Source organism: Amphiura filiformis, chromosome 7 (assembly GCF_039555335.1).
Source record: "Amphiura filiformis chromosome 7, Afil_fr2py, whole genome shotgun sequence".
Lineage (NCBI taxonomy): Eukaryota > Metazoa > Echinodermata > Ophiuroidea > Amphilepidida > Amphiuridae > Amphiura > Amphiura filiformis.
In genome coordinates, this window is record NC_092634.1 from 25,170,803 (window position 1) to 25,193,044 (window position 22,242).

Genomic DNA, 22,242 nt, shown 5'->3' on the forward strand with positions numbered 1-22,242 from the left:
AATGGATGTCCTTTCAAAAGAACTTAATGTAATGTACCAGCATTATATGGCTTAGTTGCAGCGAACACTTGAAATAACATGTTTTTAACTAATTTCACTGCCAATTTGGCCCAAAATGACAGAATCTGGGTTTTGGCCGTTTCCATGGCAACGAGCCGATTTTTGAATTTTTTTTAGTCACACAAGTAGTCAACACCCTAACATGCATCATTGCACAAAATATCAGAAAAATCTATTTTTTGAGGTATAGAGCCACTTCTAAAAAATTATGTTCAAGAGCTCTTAAGATTACAAAAAAGTACCCCTTTTCTTTAAGACGTCGTCGATGCCAGGTCAAAATTTGACAGTTTTTCAATGTTTTTTTGTGACAAGCATGCGTATCAAATAATATCCCAAGTGAACCCGCCAAGATCTGTAACCATCAAACTTCATTTATACTTCATTTTATCTGCAGTGTGATGCAACGATTGCCACTGTGCTTTGTAGCATTACACATTTGTACACAATCCAATGCGACGTACTGTGCTGTACATGTACTGCACCGCAGTGAACCACTGCACTGCATTGATATGCATTGCCGCATAGCAACAAACATTGCGGTAATGTGCCAATGACTGTGCGGCCACAAAACATATCAAATATAATGCCACATAATGGTGAAAAGAACAAAAATCAATGGATAGTTTTTGAGATATCAAAAGTTACATGACATGATTAAGGACATTGATTTGTAATGAAATTGAATTTTGAGATATCACCAAAAAGATGCCTTGCCATTCTTTCAATTGGTGTAAAAATCACAATAAATTTGGCTGTTTTAAACAACATGAAAATAATCATATGTAAACAATTCAAAGAGATTAGAGTCTGGACTCCCAGTAACCCAGTGTATAATGCCATGATAAATCTGCCATACTGGTTTGTCAATCATGGGGATCAAGGTAGTGTACTGCCAACATTTATCGGCAAAAGCCAGAAACAAAAGATAATTTGCATCTTTTAAGCTTGGACGTTACAAAGACTTTCGTATGTAGCACTTAGCGTGCAAACAAGCATGCACCTTAGATTTAAATTTGCCGGGCGCATGATATGATTCGGGAGTAAACTACTTTGCCCTCAATGAGCTTCACACAGACATGGCCAAGTACAGACTAATCTCTTAGTGAGGACTGCAAGTCCAGTTAGGCTGTGGTTTACAGCAAATTATTTATAGGTTAATAAATGCATATTACTTGCTGACTGTGAAATTGTACATAATAATGCACACATACTGAGATGTTGATGCCTCTAATGCATGAGCCCTGCAGGGGGAATGCATTAGATGCATCAACATCATGGGTACAAGTGCATTATTTTGTACAGTCTTTCGAGCAACAAGTGATACACAATTATTAACCTATTTTTTACACAAGGAAAAAATCTTGTACCTTAACTATTTTTATAACAAATTTGTCACTAAAATGTTTGAAAATGCACGCAAATATACATACATCAACCCGCAAGAAAAATGAATGCGTCTGAAAGCACTGCACTTACTATGCGGAATGCGTGCCCATGCAATTATACAATATTTATGCAAGGTTTGCCATTCGGAAAAATATGCAGCTATTGAATGAGTGTAATTGCACTCTGCACAGCGTGAAAACGCAACAACAATAAAAAGAAAAATACCACATAATCACACATCTTGCAACTTGAATTTCAGACAACAGGAAATAAACATGCTATTTTTAACCTAGTTATATTAATGGAACTTAAGAACCAGAGTGCCAAGAACCAGAGTGAAGAACCAGTCTGCCAAGAACCAGTCTGCCAAGAACCAGTCTGCCATGAACCTATAAATAATTTTGAGTTGGTATTTTCATCATGACATCTCCTCAGTGTCTTCCTCAGGGTTACTATCGTCAGGCAGTCCTACTACTCCATTCCCGATGGCGTCACCCATGGCAACCTTATGCTGATTGGTCCATAGTTCCGCATAGTAACTATTACTGTTGCTAAGGAGTGAGTAATGGGTGCCGCTCTCCACGATGCGGCCGTGTTTGAGGACCATGATCTGATCGGCGTCTCGACGATAGTTGAAAGTCTGTGTGCGATAAATACTGAGGTTTTGCCTTTTGTTATGCTGCTCATGGAGTTCAAGATATTCTGTGGAGAAAAAGAAAATAATATATTGACATTTAGGCAACAAAAAACCCACACTGTTCTATGGGCGGCCGATTTATTGGGGGGTTTACAAACATTTACAAAAATTTCAAAACTTTTACGTCAAAATTAATCCACTTTGGCCAAAAATGGCTGTTTTAAATTTCATATAGCTAAAGAAAATATAAATCCCCAAAAATGTAAAATATGGGACAGTCAGGCCCGTATTTTTCCTCGCCATATCTTAAAATACATAGCAGGCCTTGCTGTCTAGATTTCTCTGCTTGGAGAGGCACAGAATTGATTAAATGCTGAATTGGCCGATTCGATGGCTGGTTTTGGGACATTCGCAGCGAGTGATATTTAGTGACTATGGCGAGTGGAAAATCGCTCACTAGAAATCAAGTTTGGGGCGAGCAATCGCTCGCCTCAAACAGCAAGGCCTGAAATAGCTAACTTTAAGTATGAGATGTGTAAACAGTGGTGGTGCAATGGAGGGCATGTCCCAGAGATTTTGGCTTTTCCGTCCTAGTTGCCCCAAATCAAAACAAATAAATCATTGAAAATAATATTTTGGGGGCAAATGTTGCTCAATTTTAAGCAAATTTTCAAATTTTTGCCTCCCCTGCTAAAATTCACACTTAAAAAAAATTTACTAAAAATTATGGTGATGCCACTGTGAATTGAACATCATAGAGAATAATGGAAGGGTTCTTCAAAATGGACCTACAATCCTGGCCATAAGTTATTCGAACACTTGTGTAAAAGTAGGATTGTTTAACCCGTATTTTAGTTTAACTTTCTTTGGTGTAAAGTCTGAACCCATTCCTACTACTACAGCCCTCCCCCTTCCCCACCAATCAATGTTGGATGTCTCTAAGGGTGCATGGCCAAATAAACAACTACCAACATTGATCCGGGGGAATGGGGACATATTTGCAGTACTCATGTTAAAGTGTTGAACAATTATGACTCGGATTGTAGCTAAGTTTTACCTGTTCTGTGATAGAATCTAGCGATGATGTTGCCTCATCATAAAGGATAATAGGAGGGTTCTTCAAGATGGTCCTAGCTATGGCCACTCTCTGCTTTTCGCCACCTGTGACATAAAGAAAAAACTAAGTCATTATGGGCAATGAGCATTCTGAATATTTGAGAGTTGTCAACAACCTGTACCCTGGTGCATAATTTGTTTCATCACCTCATAGGGCAGCTATTCATGACATTTACACTTATTTCAAACAGGATTCTTTCAAGGTTGGGCATTTAAGTATTGAAAAATGACAACCTACCGGCCCTGATAGTGTTTTGTTTGTTTGTTTATTTAACCGGTCGGTCCGGATGTACACACACTTGGGTCCTGATGGGACAGGCTCAAGCAAAATGCTTAAGCCAAGCCTTAAAAGCTTACATAAGCATACTGGCCAATGTGACGAGAAAAGAAAGTTGTGTAAGTATAATATACCTGTTTAGAATGTTTTATCTATTTAGAATTTCACATTATAAATGTTACGAACCTGATAATTTGAGTCCCCTCTCTCCCACTTCTGTATCATAACCTTTGGGCATTTTCTCTACGCTATTATGTACATCGGCCATCTTGGCTGCAGCAAATACTTCCTCGGCAGTAGACTCTAGGTTGCCATATTGAAGATTGTAGAATATCGTGTTGTGGAAGAGCACACAATCCTATGAAATAATGATAAATGGGTAATCCATTTAGACCAGAATATTTATTTATGAGTTTGTTTGCATTGCCAAACAAGGAAACAACTATATGAGGATGCACAGGCAATGGGGGATTGTCCTCACTGTTTTATAGACCACTTGACATCATTGTTTATCAACAAAGGTGAGGGACTGGTCTATCGATATGCTTGAACGAACCACTACATTGTTCAATGGATTTCTTGTGCTATATGAAATGTGGTGGGCGATTTAAAATGCACGGGCCCTGAGTAAACTATGATGCATAGCACACTGCAGGGCAAAGAACAATGGAAATTGCCATAATTTGCGCGCATACTGCCAGGCAATTACGTCACATGTCAAGTGATCTATAGCTACAATTGATTACTGATATAGCGTGAAAATGTATTTACCCCTAAAGATGGCTATAAGAAATGTGTAAAATAATGTGCTATAAGAAATGTGACCAGATGTGTCCACGATCAGATAGTGAAAGTTCCATCCTAAGTGGTTTTTACCAATGTCATGCAAGGGGGGGGGGGGAGTGTGTGGGGGTGGGGTGTGTATGCTGCTGTAAACACCAGTAAACAAGGACACACACATGAGAAATCTGTGTGCAATTGCAGAAGTGCAGGAACTGTGGATATTGGTGGTTCCTAGACCTAGTGCTTCTAAAATAAAAATAGCACTAGTGGCAAATGGTGGTCATAGACCACAAACCTAGCTGGGGCGTGTTAGTGTTGTGGAGGTATCTGAAGAAGCATTTTGAAGGTATTTGGTTAAATACCGTAGCAAAACAGTACCTAGAACCCCCCAGCTAGGTAATAAGAATGCATTATAGCCATTGACCACAATTCCCTGGTGTAGGGTTAGGTCCACACTTGGAAAGCAAAAACTCAATAGTGGGGGGGTCATTGTCCATGGTTGCTGGTGTTTACACATGTGTGCGATTTGCAACGTGAATTTTCATATTTGCATTTTTGCACCAGACAACAGTAGCCTCATTCGTACTTATTATAATACATTAATAGTAGGGATGACCAATGAACCATCAAGTTGATTAGAACACTCCCATAGATGTGCAGGGAGCTCAACTGTGCACTGCTTGCAGAGACATTTCTAAATTGAGCTCATTCTTTTATTTTTCATAATTTTTCGGTAAAAATTGAGGATGTTAATGCCAATTATGTTTTGTAACTATCCTGCAAATTAGGCCAAGAAAAAAAAAAAAAATTGTTTGCTTGCCCTCAAATGAATTTTAACAATTGGGTCGGTCGGTCGGGATTTCTTTTTTTTTTTCTTCTTCTTTTTTTTTAATTACTAGCAAACTCTACTGTTTGTATTAATTAAGGCTCAAAATATGAAAAATCAGACAATTTTGGTGTCAAAATGAATCAACTAACATTACAAAACAACTAAAATGTTGAACACAAGCTCTAAAATACATTTTTTTTTCATTTTTAGAATGCAAAAATTTGAAAAAAAAAAAAAGTTTTTCAAGAATTTCCAAAAATAGGGTCGGTATTCTTTTGTACAGTAAATAGAAAAAACAAACTTTTTTCTGATTTCCAAAATTAGGGTCGGTCGGTTGAGGGCAAGCAAACATCTTTTTACACAGCGAATTTGCAAATTCGCTGTGTTCTGTCTTTTGCAAATTCTTTCTTCTTTCTTTCTTTCTTTCTGGCAACAAGCTCTAGCTCCGCAAGGCATTGGCAGATTTCAACCATACTTGACCCAAATGACCATTGGGCTAGTGCAAAACTTGCATATGACTTTGACCTGGCTGTGACCTTTGACCTAGCTGCAATGGTCAAAAACATGATTTTTTTTTTTTTTTCTTAGCAAAACGTGACATTTTGCGTGATTTGCCACGTTTCGCCCTAGCTCTGCTATGCTTTGACTGATTTTGACCATTATTATGCTTTGAGAATCTTCCATCCTATACTTCACACACATTTTAAAAAACCAATTATTCTGGATATCTGGCACCCGCTGGAGTCTTAACGCCCTCAAACTGAAATTGGCGACCAGGTTCACTCGAACACGGCGGTCTCTGCATCAGCTTACAGTCCACGATCACCGTGAAGCGTGTAGATATCGATACACCGTTTAGCGACCCCACTTTTAGCGGTTACAAAATGTAATCGAGACTATTAGCGCGGGTCAAATGTCGTGAATGCTGACCTCAAAAATTTTCAGACGGCAAATTTGAGTTTGTAAACAACAAATCGGACATAATGGCTTCAAACACTGGAAATTCACGTTTTAAAACAATCAACGAAGAACAACTGCAAGAATTGATCAAAAGTAAAGATAGTATTGCAACCCGAAGAAGCACCGAGTCAGCCGTCGGGATCTTTAGGGAGTATCTGAACTCAAAAGGAGAGAACATTAACTTTGAAGACTTTACCAAAGAACGGCTTGCTAGCTTATTATCTAAATTCTATGCAGAGGTACAACGTGAAGACGGGACACCGTACAAGACAGGATCATTGAAAAATCTTAGAAATGGCCTAAATAGGCACTTAAAAACCGTGGTAAAGCGATTGATTTACGACAGAAGCTGCATTTGCCGAGTCCAACCTTACATTTGATGCCACCAAAGCTGAGTTGAAACGACAAGGATTCGGTGATACAAAGAGTTACTCACCTATTGATGAAAATGATGTGTTAAAACTCTATGAATCGGGTGTGTTCTACCAGGACACTCCACAAGGTTTGCAAAACAAAGTCTGGTTTGAGCTAATGCTCTACATTTGTCGACGAGGTAGCGCGCATCTTCGAAAGCTAGAGCGAGATCATTTTGCGATTGGTGAGGATTCCAATGGACGCCGCTATGTTTATCAGGCTAAGGATGAAATGACCAAGAAGATTCGTGCTGATAACATGCAAACTCGAGTGGACGCAGGCCGCATGTATGCCACAAATGGGAAAGATGCCCAGTAGCTTCATATGAGAAGTACATTGGTAAACTGAACCCTAACTGTGCAGCTTTGTTTCAGAGGCCATTGCCCAAAGTTAATGTCGACTCAGCATGGTGGTACGCGAATGCTCCATTGGGAGAACGTGCACTCGGTTCCTTTATGGGAAAATTGTCAGACGAGGCAAAATTATCAAAGAGATACACAAATCATAGCATTCGTCCACATGTATCACACTGTTAGATGAAAGTGGATTTGCTGGCAGGGACATTATCAATGTTTCGGTCATCGCAATGAGGCGAGTATCAAGTCTTACATAGGGCGACCAAATGATCGAAAGAAGCAGAAATTATCTGATGCCCTCTCTACAAGTCTTGGCCAGTCAGTGCCTGCACAAAATGTGAACAAACCGTCAACATCAACTTCCGCAATTATACCCAGACCTCAAACGCCTGATCAAAATATCTCCTTGGAAGATATTGAGAGTGCAGAATTGGTTACATTTAGTCCAATTTTAACTGCATCTCAGGAACTTGAACTGGATTCTTTGGTTACACAAGAAATTAATGTTGAAACATCAAATGGCGGATCTACTAGCACTGTCACTAGAAGAAATTTGCATCAGCAAGTTCGACACATTGGTATGCAACCACAACCAATGGCTTTCCATGGTTGCAGTGTTACCATAAACTACAATTACAAGTAAAATTGACAACGGATTTTGGAGTACTGTACATGCGTTATATTATTTTCTACAGTGTTTGTTATTGTTGACTTTTTCGCATTGAAGCGTTTGAACTTACAAGTTGTTGGAGATTTTAGAACTTGAACTTTATGGACTGGACTGTTACACATGAATTGAACTAATTACAGATGTTTTGCAATTAAACTTGGAATTGGAGGAAATTTCACTTTTGCTTGGAAGGTAAGTCTTTACTTTTCTTTATATTCCTGTTACAATGTAGATTCTCAACAAAGTCATCAGATATCCAGAATAATTGTTTTTTTTAAAATGTGTGTAAAGTATCGGATGGAAGATTCTCAAGCATAATAATAATAAAATCGAATGGATCCTTTCACACGATACCCAAAGATATTGGTCTCGCTGTGAGTTTAAAAGATATCGTGCTCGGCTATCGCCTCGCACGATATCTTTTAAAACTCACAGCTCGACCAATATCTTTGTGTATCATGCTCAATCCATCCAATTTTATATCATACTTGGTCACAAACACCACTGACTATGTCCCCACATGTGACATGACATTGAACTCCATTTGACCTTTGACCTGCTCACAATGGCAAAAATGTGACTTGACTTTGGTCGGTGTCTATAGGGTGTTCACAGATAAAGGGTCAAAGGTCATTAAGGGGGTCATTTCCAGATACAAAAAAAAAAACTTGTAAATAATATTCAAAAAATCACTGTCTTTACAAATTACATAGCAGAGTGTTGCCATTAGCACACATGCATTGCTACCAACCAGGGTCTTTAAGGTGTCTACAGTTTTGGGGTCAAAGGTCATTAAGGGGTCGCTTCCGGTCAAAAACCAAAAATCATCAAATATTTTTATTTTTTTTATCTCAAAACGTAGAGTGACATAAACTTCATATATGCATTAGTGTTACCCGATGTATGCACGGTATTTTTATTTTTTGGTCAAAGGTCATTTAGACGTCATTTCGGTTTTAAGCTAAATAACTTCAAGAATTTTTATCTCCATAACTAAGCATAGTAGATTTTTTAAATTTAAACTGTAACAATGCATTTTCTCGGTGTAGATGAGGTTTTTTTATATTGGGGTCAAAGGTAATTAAGGAGGTCAATACGTCAAACTTGCAAAAAAATGTTTAAAATTGGCCCAATCGAGCTCAAATTCAACAGGAACGATTCTTACGACATTCTAAACATGTTAAAATTATTTATTACCCCAAAGGTCAATGTTTACTTTAGGGTCAAAAGGTCAAAATATGGTTTTCAGATAGCTATTCGCTGTGTACCCAGATTCTATTGACTCTAGTTTTTTTTGCCTTACAGCAACGTAACTTATTTGGTTTTCCTGCAAGTGTGAGTCAAAATTGGTCCATCGCCACAGTGCGCTTAATTGCCAGTGGCCAAGTACAGCACTGCTCAGAATGGCACAAAATATTCAGATCAATAAGATCAGGTGAAAACCTTGACCTACTGAGCTGTAATTTGGCAGAGTTACCAGTAATACCTCTATCATACCGTCTGTAAAAAGGTTAAAAAATTGGACAAGTAGATCTCGAGTTACAAATTAAATCACTAGCTTCCCTTTGGAATTTCCATACACCTTTCAAGTCATGTTAAATAAACAATTTTCTAAACATAAATGTGAAGTTTCGTGCTCATTTGATGTATTTTTCACCTGATTTCAACCCTAAACTTTTTCTTATATTTATACCATCTACACTGACTTGCTGCTATACACGCACAGGGGCTGTACTTTTAAAATACGCGCCTAATCAATAATGAGTCTTTCACTCCATTGTTAAAGTACTGTGCTCCCTGTAGCATTATGGAGAGACCAGGTCCTAGAGTTATGGTTTTGTAGCAGATGACAGTGTTCATTCAAGCCTATCAAGGTCAGTTATTAGCCACTTGCTGAATTACAATGATAACACTGGATATTTTATATTATGTTAGTTGTAAAATATTATGCAGCCTGAAACATATGCAATATGATCATTTTAAAATAAATTGATGAAGTTTTTACAGCTTTGATTTTGATTTCACCTGGACTTTTGATTTTGTGCCATTTCGGATGATTTGTGACAAATGTTTTCTAAAAGCATGATTTCAGTGCCTCGGTTTGAAGAAATAATTTATACTATTGTCTAGTAAAGTGCCATTTCATAAGAAACCCCCCTTGATATTTTCACAATATGCTTGTTTCATGTCTGTATATATATATTAAAATAAAGAAATATAAAAAGGTAAATATATGCTTATACCAATTTTGCTCCCATTGCTATTTTTGGACTTTGTCATTTTATTTCGTTCCAATGACCGGTCAGAATGGGAAAGTTTGAAAATTCATAATTCGAAAAGTTTTTGACCGATTTTAACCATTTAACCACCAAAATACTTCTGCTGATGAGTTTTTTCCAGAAAACAATCTTTTGTAGCAATAGGGGCAACATGAAATTTTGATGGTCATCCCTATTAATAGTTATTTAAAGGAGTATTTTGTGATCCTAGCATCTTTTTATGACATTTTTCAGTAGATATCAACGAAAAAAGCTTATTCCCGAAATTTCAGTTGATTCTAATTTTGCGTTTGCAAGTTGCGCATGATTATGTGTATTACACTGCTCCATAAGCCAGTGTTGTAATTTCGTTCTGGTGTACCAGAATGTAAATCAAATTTGATGATATTTTTGGTAGACAAATTAATCTGCACACAATTTTTTGTAAATAAACATTATGTTGCTAGAGGTTTCCAGTGGTATAAAAATCTCAACCTTTTTTTGAGAAAAGTGGGGGGGGGGATGAGGCTGTGGATCACAAAATGACCTTTTAAAGAAAAAATACAAAACATACTGAAAAATAATTGGTTTTATACAGATTCAATACATTTGTTTTTGTTATTTTAAAATGGGAACAACATTTGACTCACTTAAATTACGTTACTAAGGAGGTTCATGGCACATCTAATTATCAGGTGACCCGATCTGATCCACTCAGGCCAAAGTTGGACATTTTGAAAATTGAGTTACTACCATTACTAATTTGCTCAGTACCTACACTTACTGATATTGAATCCCCAAGTCTCTTGAATAATCAATTGCAAAGTTATGAACCGATTATAATCCATTTTCTGATGTTTTTTATTGTTTCATTCTCCTCACTTTTTGCCTATATCTCATTATTTCCAACTTTAGCCTGATTGCTCGTTATTGCCAACTTTAGCCTGATTGGATCAGATCTGGTCACATACGCATGTATAATATCACAAAATATCAGCGCTCAGTAGTCATGTGGCAATGTGACTTGGCCCAGCAAAAGGAGTGTCATCTCTCATAACTGTCAGCCAACACCCAGAGTATGATCTGATGTGTTTACCTACCTGTGGAACAACACCTATTGATTTCCTTAGACTCTCCATTTCTACACTTTTAATATCTTGTCCATTGATGAGGATGCGACCTTGATGAGGGTCATAAAAACGGAAGAGTAGACGCACTATTGATGATTTCCTGAAACGAAAAGAGACAATTAGTCATGAGTATTTGTATCATTAAACAATATTCAAAATTATGAATGCTTACCACGGTTGTTTGATGTGATCATTTATTAAATTTTCTAACAAAATATAATACATTGTTCAATTCTAGACCTGGATAATACCAACTATCATACTAATATGTACATAATTTTATATATCCAGCTCTTTTTAACATAGATTTTTCTGCTTTTTTGTGTTATTTTTTATTCTATAAACTGTATATTTGTGTGCAAATTGAGGGCGCTATTTACATATATTTTAAATTTAATTTAGCAAAATAATATATTGCTAACATTTTATGATAAAAAGTTTTTTGAAATGTCATTGTTATTAATGCCATTGTACCACTAGTGTCTACCCCTTGCAAAGATGAAATCACAATTCAAGATAAATAGCGCCATTAGTGTTCACCTTTTCTTAAAAATGACATAGTTTTACATGCTATCAAACAACCGTGTTACAATGGGCTAGTGAAGTTGAAATCCACACACCCCAAATGGATTACATGACCTTAATCTCCAACACGGGTAGTATGTGTGAATATCAAATGAAGTCACCCATTCAGGTAGTCCCATTTGAAATCCACACTCCCTGTGTATTTAACTGGAAGAGTCCAACATATGTAAGAGTTACAAGCTATATACATACCCTGATCCACTACCACCTACAATGGCGACTTTTTTGCCCGCTGGTACTTCAAAGCTAAGTTTGTTAAATAAATGTTGACCTTCAGAGTAGCCAAAGCACACATCTTCAAAGGTGATGGTAGCATCTTGTGGTGTCACTTGTAGAGCTGGGGCATTCAGCTTATCCTATCAAGGAAATGAGGAGCAGGGTATCATTAGAATGGAAGAAAGCAGATCTGTTTTGTCCTTCAAATTTGTACTGAAATGAAGCTTGACAAAACATTTTCATCTTTATTGATAATCCACTCTACTTTGTTCAGCTCATAATAAATGTAGGTGAATTTTTTTTCAGTTTTTGATGATGCGCCTGTAAATAAAGTCGCTCCTTATGGTGCATAAATTCACAAAACCATACATCAGTCACACAATACACAAAGCATATATTGCGTAGGTAAAGGCTTCAACACATAATCATGGGTAGCTCAAGATCATGGGTTCAAATCCCTGCAGCGCCAACGTGTTGTGTACATGGGCATGGCGCTTTACCTCACCCCACCTAGGTGTAATGGGGGAGCTGTTAGTGGATAATTACAGCCTAAGTGCTGAATGAAGCTGCGCTATGGTGGAGCCCTTCTTGAAGTGAAATGATTCTGAAGTATCTCAGTGGCAGCGACATAAATTGTTGCAAATGTGCTGTCACATTACAATAAAGTGCACATTAAATCATTTAAACTAATTAATCAACATACCTGTACACCGCTTTCAACCTTCATCAGGTTAAACAGTGTACCCATGTCGATGAGGGATTGTCTAATCTCCCTGTATACAGAGCCTAAGAAGTTCAGAGGAAGTGAGAGTTGAAAGATGAGGCCGTTCACCATCACTAGGTCTCCTACTGTTAAATCACCTGTGAGAAAGATGCAACAAATATATACAAAATAGATTAAGTATCATCATCATCATCAGCCATTGTCGGCCCACTGCTGGACGAAAGCCTTGGCATGTCTCTAGCCTTGTCTCTAGCCTTGCTGATCCAATTTACTGTTCCCCAGTATTGGTCTACCTCATCTCTCCATCTCTTGCACTGTCTTCCCCGGTTCCTGTTTCCCACCATTGGTCTCCATATTGCTGACCTTGCCATAATTCTTAGCACCATACATAATTGCATTCTGTCCCCAGTTGATAGGAGCTTGACTAGTGGCAGTTTTCAATAATTTACCAAGGAATTCTCACTTTTCACATTCAAACAATGCGAGTGATCCTTGACCTCTGGGTCCTATTTTATGAATCTTTGGAACTTCTTAGGCTGACTTCCTAATATTTGTCTTAACTTCTTGTCCACCGTGCACATTATTTTTTTATTATTAACTTAAGGTGTGTGGTTTGTGGTACGATCGATAATGGGACCCTATCCCCACACTGATCTCAAAGATGTCAAAAATCAAGGTTTTGATAATAATAGATAGCCCCTACTTGCCTCCTGCTCCTAAGATTTTACACCCAAAATCCTTGTACTTTTGAAAAAGTGTGAAAAAAGCTGTCAAAGATATATAAAGCATTTTGCTTTAATGGTTTTTTCACAATTTGTTCAAATGTACAATGACTGTTGAGCATAAAAATTAGGAGCTTGAGAAAAATAGGGGCTTTATGATTAGTGCCAAAAGTTTGAGATCTTTTGGCAAGTTTAGGGGGATCTCATACTCACATTATCGATCATATCAAGCAATTTAAAACATTGGAAATGCTAAGAATCAATTTGCATCATATTAGAAAATATTTGTGTATCAGAATTCAGAACAGGGGAGGGGCACTTTTTGCAGGTGGAATGATCTGGAATCACAGACATCTGCTTGTGAATTGAAATGCTGAATTGAAATCAAAGCTGAATTTCATTTCAATTCCACTTCATTCTTCATCACTCAACATGATTTCAATTCCAATCCAATTCAATTCTTCATTGCTCACGATGATTTCAATTCCAATCCAATTCAATTCATGCCCAAGCCCACTCATTTCGATTCCAATTCAATTCCAATGCATTGAAATGAAAATCGCCCAAAATTCATTTCAATTCAATTCGATTTCAATGCATTGAATTAACATTAATCTATACTCAAAACCAGTAAGGGGGCTGGCATTTTCTTCAGAAGGGGGGTCCCAAATTTACAAAAAGTTGGCGTCAATAAAATTGCGGCCCCTATTTCTGCAACAACAAAATTTTGTCCCCACCACCGATACACCTTACCCCCAAAACAGGCTAAAATTGTATTGAAATCAGTCTTTGTGAATAAAATAAACACACTATCTGTGGTCATCTTGTGACTCCCTACATTTTGGTCATCAAAAATTTTATGACCCACCTATTTTTCTTTCCAAAAATTTATGACCCCCCCCCGTATATTTTGGACCCACCCCTTCCGAAGAAAATGCCAGCCCTCAGTCCCCTAATACAACAGCACTGACCTGCCATAATTCCTTTGCTGGCTAGTACCATAATCGTCGCAAGTGATGCACTAAATATTGCATTCTGTCCCCAGTTGAGAAGAGCTAGACTAGTGGAGGTTTTCAACGCTGCATCCTCGTATTTCCGTAGCACCCTATTGTAGCGATCAGTTTCAAATTTCTCATTGTTGAAATACTGCAAAAAAATTCACACAAGTTTTCAAAGTTTAAAATGTCTTATTGTTGAAATCTTTTTTGCAAATATATTTTCTAAAAATGTTCAGCCAAAATTAATAAATTTTGGCTGAGTGTCAAAAAACAAACAAAACCAATGTATTTTAAATCTTTAATAGATTATAAAGTGAAACACAAACTTTTTATAACAATATTGAAGAGATTCATCAGGATCGTTCAAAGTCAAGTTAAATTATCAAGATTCTGGTAACAGATCCAAGAAAATGAAGTACTCACTCGATATATTTCAGTTCCTATCAGGAACCTTGTTCACTCTGCAATGACTGTAAAAAGTGTTTCTAGTTGTCAGCACAAAACTGAAGCTGAAAAAATAAGTGCCAAAAATTTCACCAGGTCTCAAAGAAAATCCTCCACATCCCAAATCCATAAATCGGCAATAACTGAGCACGTCGCAGCTAGCAACCATGTAATCAGCTGGGACGAGGCAAAAATCATCGATCAAGAAGCAGACAAAACCACGCGTTGGCTTAAAGAAGCTATTTGGATCAGGAGCAGGGGCAAAAACACTATGAACAAGGACGAGGGGGCATACAAATTGGACAGAATCTATGACCAGATCATCTCACAACAGCAACCAACAAAAGTGGCGGCGGCATCACAGCCACTTGGGTCGGCTGACAACTAGAAACACGTTTTTACAGTCATTGCAGAGTGAACAAGGTTCCTGATAGGAACTGAAATATATCGAGTGAGTACTTCATTTTCTTGGATCTGTTACCAGAATCTTGATAATTTAACTTTTTATAACAAATCGGTAATGTTTTCCCCAATTTTTTTAATCAACCACAAATGATCCTTGTTAGTGGATCTAGGTCCAGGGACCCTCCAAATCTGCGAGAAAAAAAATCATAAAAAATATTAGATCACATCAGATATCGGCCGATATATAGATGAGGTGACATTTGTTTACATTTAATACGCCCTCTGTAGGCTCCATTGGTCTGAGGTGGAGAACTGCCAGCCAAAGGACTCTATAGTTTACATACATGCATTAACTTTTGGTTTTAGAGAAAATAATACTAACATTGTTATCAAACAGGTGCCACGAGCAAAGGTTTTGCAAGTTGGGTTTTGACAATATTTTATGTGTTCTGTCATACATTGTAGATAAAAAAAAATGCAGTGATTTATAGTGCGCTACGCACAGGCACAACGCCTAGACGTTGATCCACAAGCTTCAGCACACTTTACAGGTTGTCGCTGACCACTATGGCCCCACATCATTCCATAAACCATTTAACAACAAATCAGGGACTTTGCTGTTACAAGAGCGCACACCCTAGACATTCCACAAATAACCATCGCAACCAGGATCAGCTCCCGATTTTAAACGGGTTACAACGAGACAATTAGCAGTAAGTTCCTTGTCCAGGGAATTTCAAGCTAACTCAATTTTCCACTAGGCACCGCCAGGGTTCGAACCCGCAACCTCTCGCACCATAGTTGAACGCCTGAATGATTGAGCTAACTTGACTGCCATGATACTGTGTATTATTATCAACAGAGGGCATTCTGAATGTAAACATGTGATGTCACCAGTCACTTCATCTATAAGATATCAATATCGGATATGTGTACAAAGTCATTTTGGTTCAGCCTTAAGAACACACTATATAGAAAAAAGAAAAATGCAAATGCACCTACCTTGACTGTCTCAAAATTGATTAGTGAATCTATTGCATAATTGCCGGCTTTGTTATCTGCTTGGTTCATCTGAAATCTGAACTTTGTCCTCCATTGTGTAATACTGAGTGTGAAAGTGGCATACGTGCCTATACAACCTAACGTTACCAACGCAAAGGGAGCACCGAGTTTATAATACTGTGGAAATGATACGAATAAAAAGGTCAAAGGTTAGTGAACTGAACTTTGTCCTCCATTGCATAATACTGAGTGTGAAAGCGGCATATGTGCCTATACAACCTAACGTTACCAATGCAAAGGGAGCACCAAGTTTATAATACTGTGGAATGATACAAATATAAAGGTCAAAGGTTAGTGAACTTTGTCCTCCATTGTGTGATACTGAGTGTGAAAGCGGCATATGTGCCTATACAACCTAACGTTACCCAGGCAAAGAGAGCCCGAGTTTATAATACTGTGGAATGATACAGATATAAAGGTCAAAGGTTAGTGAACTTTGTCCTCCATTGTGTGATACTGAGTGTAAAAGCGGCATATGTGCCTATGCAACCTACGTTACCCAGGCAAAGAGAGCCCGAGTTTATAATACTGTGGAATGATACAAATATAAAGGTCAAAGGTTAGTGAACTTTGTCCTCCACTGTGTGATACTGAGTGTGAAAGCGGCATGTGCCTATGCAACCTAACGTTACCCAGGCAAAGAGAGCATGAGTTTATAATACTGTGGAATGATACAAATATAAAGGTCAAAGGTTAGTGAACTTTATCCTCCATTGTGTGAAACCGAGTGTGAAAGCGGCATGTGCCTATGCAACCTAACGTTACCCAGGCAAAGAGAGCCGGGGTTTATAATACTGAGGTCAATGGTCAGCAACTTTGATTGTTACTGCTGGATTGAAAAAACATGGTTTCCGATGAAACATACCGAACAGTTGAAATCCATACACCCCAATGCAAGGCATGACCTTAATCTTTCACACAGGGAGTATGAATTTCAAATGGAGTCTGCCCAATCACACACGTACAGCACACCTTAACATCTTAACCCCCTGAGCACTACCTGCCGATCTAACATTGCCTCTGATTGGTCAATTACACAATATCTTCACTTTAATCACCAATCAGAATGGAGCTTTGCAAATAATTCACCCCAATTTTTTTGCATGATAAATTATTCTAACAATGTTGCTGATTGGTCCAATTGATAATGAAAACTTCTTTTTGGCCAATCAGCAGGTAGTTCTCATGGGGTTAAGGAGTGCAATTTGTAGTGCACCTAATTTTTTTTAAAGACAAGACCTAAACATTGAAAAAAGTCTTACCATAATTCCAGTTACTAATCCGACCTCAAATATTGTAGGGACTATGTTGAAGACAAGCGCATTTAAGACAAAGTTGATGCCTCTGTAAAACAACAAAATGGTTTAATGATATTAGAAATATCATTAGCTATTGAGCAAGACATGGTATGCGAAAAGCTTAAAGCTTTAAAAACCAAAACCACAAAACCCTTAAATGCATAATAATGATGAAATATTTATACCCAGACCTTATGTTTTGAGGAGAGCTAGACCTGTCACTCTCCTACAGCTTTCCTTAAGTGCTTTCGGTGTGAGCTATAAATAACTCCCCTTAAATGCACCAGGGGAGCTGTTTTCTATGACTTCACCCAATAGTTTCGCAAAAATCTATTCACAAATTATGACTAAATATCAGTAAAACATATATACGGTACTTGAAATCTATTGATAGATTTTACTCAATTCAAAATTAATTTTTTTGGCATTTTGGGTATCCTTTATCACGCATAAATAAAGAACAACTCTCCTAGCTTGCCCACCACTCTCATTTACAGCTCGACCACTCGCCTTAAAAATTTCAGTGGAGTAGTTTGAACAGCCCTCCTTAATACCCTCAAGGGGATCTGGTTGACAGCTCGCCTGGAACAATCTAAAACACATGACCTGCATGGTACATTTATTTTGGGGCTTTTTGCAGTCCAAGCAGCATCCATGAAAATAACAATGTGCAAGTACCGTAACCACCCGGGTATAAGCCCACCTTCGGCTATAAGCCCACCCCCATTTTTCAAAACATTCTGGGAACAAGGGTACACTCAGGTATAAGCCCAGTACTAAATTTTGGCCAAGTTCTTAAATCAAGTCAATGCTTTGCTCTCATATTTAAGAACAAATATAAAAAATATCAGTTGATAATTAACATTCCACACTTATAATTGTAAGAAATTGACATAGAAGATAGAAATTACTGGTACATTGGGCATATACAAATGGGGGTGATTGTTCTTATTTTTAAATTCAAGCACTAGCCCTTCCCTGGTTATAAGCCCACCCCCATTTTTGAAGTGAAATCTGCCATCTAGGGGGGTGGGCTTATACCGAGTGGTTACGGTATATAAGGAAGCTTAAAATTGCCAATTTAAACAACATGTGACACCATGTGCAAAATTTGTTTCCAGTTTTTACAGTATTTTCCTGAATTATCATCTTGACAACACAACCATTGGGCTATTCCAGTTGAAATCCATACACCCCCCTATGGAATACAAAACCTTAATCTTCCACACAGGGTGTGTAAATTTCAAATGTGACTACCTGAATGGGTGATGTGAAATTCACACTCCCTGTGTGGAAGATTAAGGTCATGTCTTCCATAGGGGGTGTATGTATTTCAACAGTAATAGCCCCTAATTCCCTTACCTACTGCCCTGTCAATGGCCTTTGACAGCGCACCAGTTTGTCTTGATAAATGAAAATTGAGATCTAGTCTATGAAGATGAAGAAACACATTCCTTGCAACACGCCTGATAGAGTTCTGAGCCACCTTGGCAAAGATGGCATTCCTGAGCTCGTTGAAGAGAGACGCACTAGCTCTGGCTGCACCATCTGGGGAAGATGATAATGAAGGAGGAGGAATAAACATGGGAATTATTGATATGAAACAATAATTTTGTTACATCTACATAACATAATTAGCTTAAGGGGTGGGGTATGAACGTTTGGACAGTATTTATTGTGGGACATTAGAGCACATCAGACATATCAAATCGCATTCTGAATACGAAGAATGTCCTTCTGATATCAAATAATTTTGACTTTTGAAATTGCAATGTAATACACATTTTATGGCAAATGATTAAAATTGATATTTTTGATATTTAACAGTACTCAAGTAAATTTTATAAATCTAATGATATATTCTTAAAGTGTATGTTATATATCAAAAATGTGAAAAATATCAACTTTTAATAAATTTGTATTATATCGTGAATTTCAAAAAATGAAAACTATTTGACATCAGAAAGACATTCTTCGTATTCAGAATGCAATTTGATATGTCTGATGTGCTCTCATGTCCCACAAAACTGTCGAAACGCTCAAAATGCTCATTCCAGATCCCTTAAAACACATAAATTTTTTAAGTTGCTCTAAAGTCTCAACTGGCTATCATTTCATTCAACCTTTGGGCAAATCAGGAATACGGTTTATGAAAATAATGTTTCAATGTTTCTTTTGGATTACCAATAGCTCAATATATTGAAGGAGGAATTGGTTGAAAAGTGCTCAAACTAACATTAACAAATGCTGGCATACTACAGGTAAATTAAGTAATTCTTGGCCAATCTTGAACATTATGAATGCTAGTGGCTCCGCGATAAACACACATGCAGATAGCGCGGTACAGAATAAAGCATCCACACGCCTTACATTGCGTACATGCTTAGTCCATTTTAAGTCGAAATAACGAGTTAAAGTGAAAGAAACCCCATCGGCTATTTTGGCTGTTAACATGGAGTTCTGAATATGACATTATGCAAAATTGTTCTGTTGATTTGACAAGCACAACCAATTTTGCTGATTCCATTTAGGTGCAAGTTGGGACATGTGTAGATATTAACAAATATCCCAAAAATCAGGTTTGAAAAGAACTCATCAATTTCATAAGATTGTACATTATGGCTTTAGGTTTTGCTATGGTTGTTTTGTTTTTATACAGGCAGTATTATTGGACAACGCATGCATCAGACCCCTACTTACATCCAATCAGCAGAGCTGTTACAACTGTTACAGCAGTACCTCCTACAGCTGTGGCTGCTGCTAAAGTCTGATGATCATTTAGGTTGTCTACGGCATACTTGAAGAGAAAGGGTACATACACATTGGCTACCTGAAAAACAATCAAACCGTCAACATCAAGTACTTTTGCAAATTAAAAGAGCATAATGTAATGCTCAAAGCATCTTTTTCAGTTTCAGTTAATTGTAGCTGACCACTGTGGCCCAAGACACACCACAACAAACTATTTACATGTAGCAACCCGCAGAAGTGCACACCTTAGTATTCAAAGCACACTACCATCACAGCAAGAATCGGCTCCCCGAGTTCTCATATATAATGGGCAACCGAAACCATTAAGCAGGTAATTCCTTGCCCAAGGGAATTTCAATAATGCTTCCCTTCTATTAGAATGCTCCCCCATCTTTTTTCAAAGAAAAAGTGACTGAAGTGTAGAAATTTCTATACCATAGCAGGTTAGCTTAAAACTGGCATGCATGTCATGATCGTGAAATCAGTTTCGGGGCGCTGTGAATTCACAGACTCCTCTGAATTCACAGACCCATCTGTGAAATCACATACCTGGGGTCTGTGATTTCACATACTTTTCACTAATTGTTTCAATTTTAGCAGCAAATAAAACACTTAGGCTGTCTGTTTGGTAAAATGGATAGTTTTTTGCTTCAAATTCATCTGTGCAAATTAAAATTCTGTCTGTGCAATTTTTTTAAAGCAATGCAAAATGATGCAATTAAGCAGATACCACCGCATGTAAGCACCTTGAAACAAAATTAGCTAAAAATGCAGAAAAAGGTTAGTAAGAGTTTTTGAATTCACAGACGGACTGTGGATTCCGAGGAGTCTGTGAATTCACAGCGCCCCCAAACTGAAATTGCATGGATCATCCTATATAATATATATTGACTTACATTTTCATCCAATTAATCGCCACGTAAGTAGCAGAATGTTCAAATATATTTAAACAATTGCATTCTTGCATAAAAGTGCAATTACAGATCTAATTTTGTAGTATTTTCCAATAATATGTGGTCCCTGTATAGGCACCGCCATGTTGTGTTTCAAACCATTAAAGTCATATTTCGCGAGTTCCGAAATTTTTAAAAACTATAAAATAAAACTATCAATTACATCAAAATAACACAAGTCACATACTTGTACTAACCTTTGACCCCACAAGAAGTCCTAGTGCTATCATCACTCTAATTTTGATTCCTTTCTCGTCTTTTGGCCATATATAAGTCAACATATTCTTGACTATCTCCCATCCGCTGACTTTGTCCCCAACGCCCTCTATCTTGGCTGATAATCCTGTGCTGCCAGAGTGAAATGCGCCCCCTGTTGCTGCTGCTGGTGCTTTGCGCCATCTCTGTGAAACAAAATCAGATCTGCGGTAATTACAAATTATTCCAAAACAGGAACCTTTGGCCAACTTAATATAACGAACACCTCACTTTATGTGTCCAATGGGCTATTCCAATTAAAATCCATACACCCCCTATGGAAGACACAACCTTAATATTCCACACAGGGGGTGTGACTCCATTTGAACTCTACACTCCCTGTGTGGGAGATTAGTCTTTCACTTTATGGAAATCTTGCATTTAGTCCAACTAGAAAACCTTTAATACTTCATTTTTATTTATTTATTATGCGAAAAAGTACCTTAAGGATGCACACAGGATCACTGAAGTGTTGCATGGCCAAAATTGAGTTTTCATCACTAATGTCACCTTCAAACCGTATTTTATCTTGTCATTAATAGATTTTAAAGAAATCTTAAAATTTGAACCATAAGAAAAGCTATTTTAAAGACCCTTTTTCATTAAAAATTCGTCAAAATGCAAAAGCAAATAAATCATTGTTTTCCCATAATATATCAAGCGTTCTCGAAACGCGTATCTGCGGCGTATAGCTAGCAAAGACACGCACACATGATAAACTGGATGGGCGAGGTGATTGCTGATTGAGGCGCTGAGTCGCCAATCGCGATCACTACCGTATTTTATCGTATTGATCTCTTCCAAGGTATAGGTAAAGCTTGCACCATTGCATTGCGAAACTGCGGGCCGACAGACCAACACACCGTCCCCATCCTAGAATCAGTAGGCCTACTCGATAAATTTCGCCCAAAAAAGTGCTGATATAGTGGTATAAATTATAGGTTTTTTATATG

The 22,242-nt window shown here is 37.6% G+C and overlaps 1 protein-coding gene across 1 annotated transcript in view; it reads right to left on the reverse strand.

Moving 5' to 3' along the window:
* Positions 1 to 287: 287 nt before the first annotated feature.
* Positions 288 to 22,242, reverse strand: part of LOC140156944 (iron-sulfur clusters transporter ABCB7, mitochondrial-like) — a 31,059-nt gene continuing 9,104 nt past the window's right edge. Inside the window, 13 exon segments of the mRNA XM_072179986.1 lie at positions 288 to 2,068; positions 2,071 to 2,148; positions 3,141 to 3,244; positions 3,663 to 3,834; positions 10,847 to 10,976; positions 11,654 to 11,817; positions 12,381 to 12,538; positions 14,095 to 14,269; positions 15,973 to 16,149; positions 17,295 to 17,374; positions 18,678 to 18,878; positions 20,031 to 20,160; positions 21,232 to 21,435. Of these exon segments, the coding sequence (XP_072036087.1) occupies positions 1,865 to 2,068; positions 2,071 to 2,148; positions 3,141 to 3,244; positions 3,663 to 3,834; positions 10,847 to 10,976; positions 11,654 to 11,817; positions 12,381 to 12,538; positions 14,095 to 14,269; positions 15,973 to 16,149; positions 17,295 to 17,374; positions 18,678 to 18,878; positions 20,031 to 20,160; positions 21,232 to 21,435 (1,977 nt within the window). The 3' untranslated portion in view covers positions 288 to 1,864.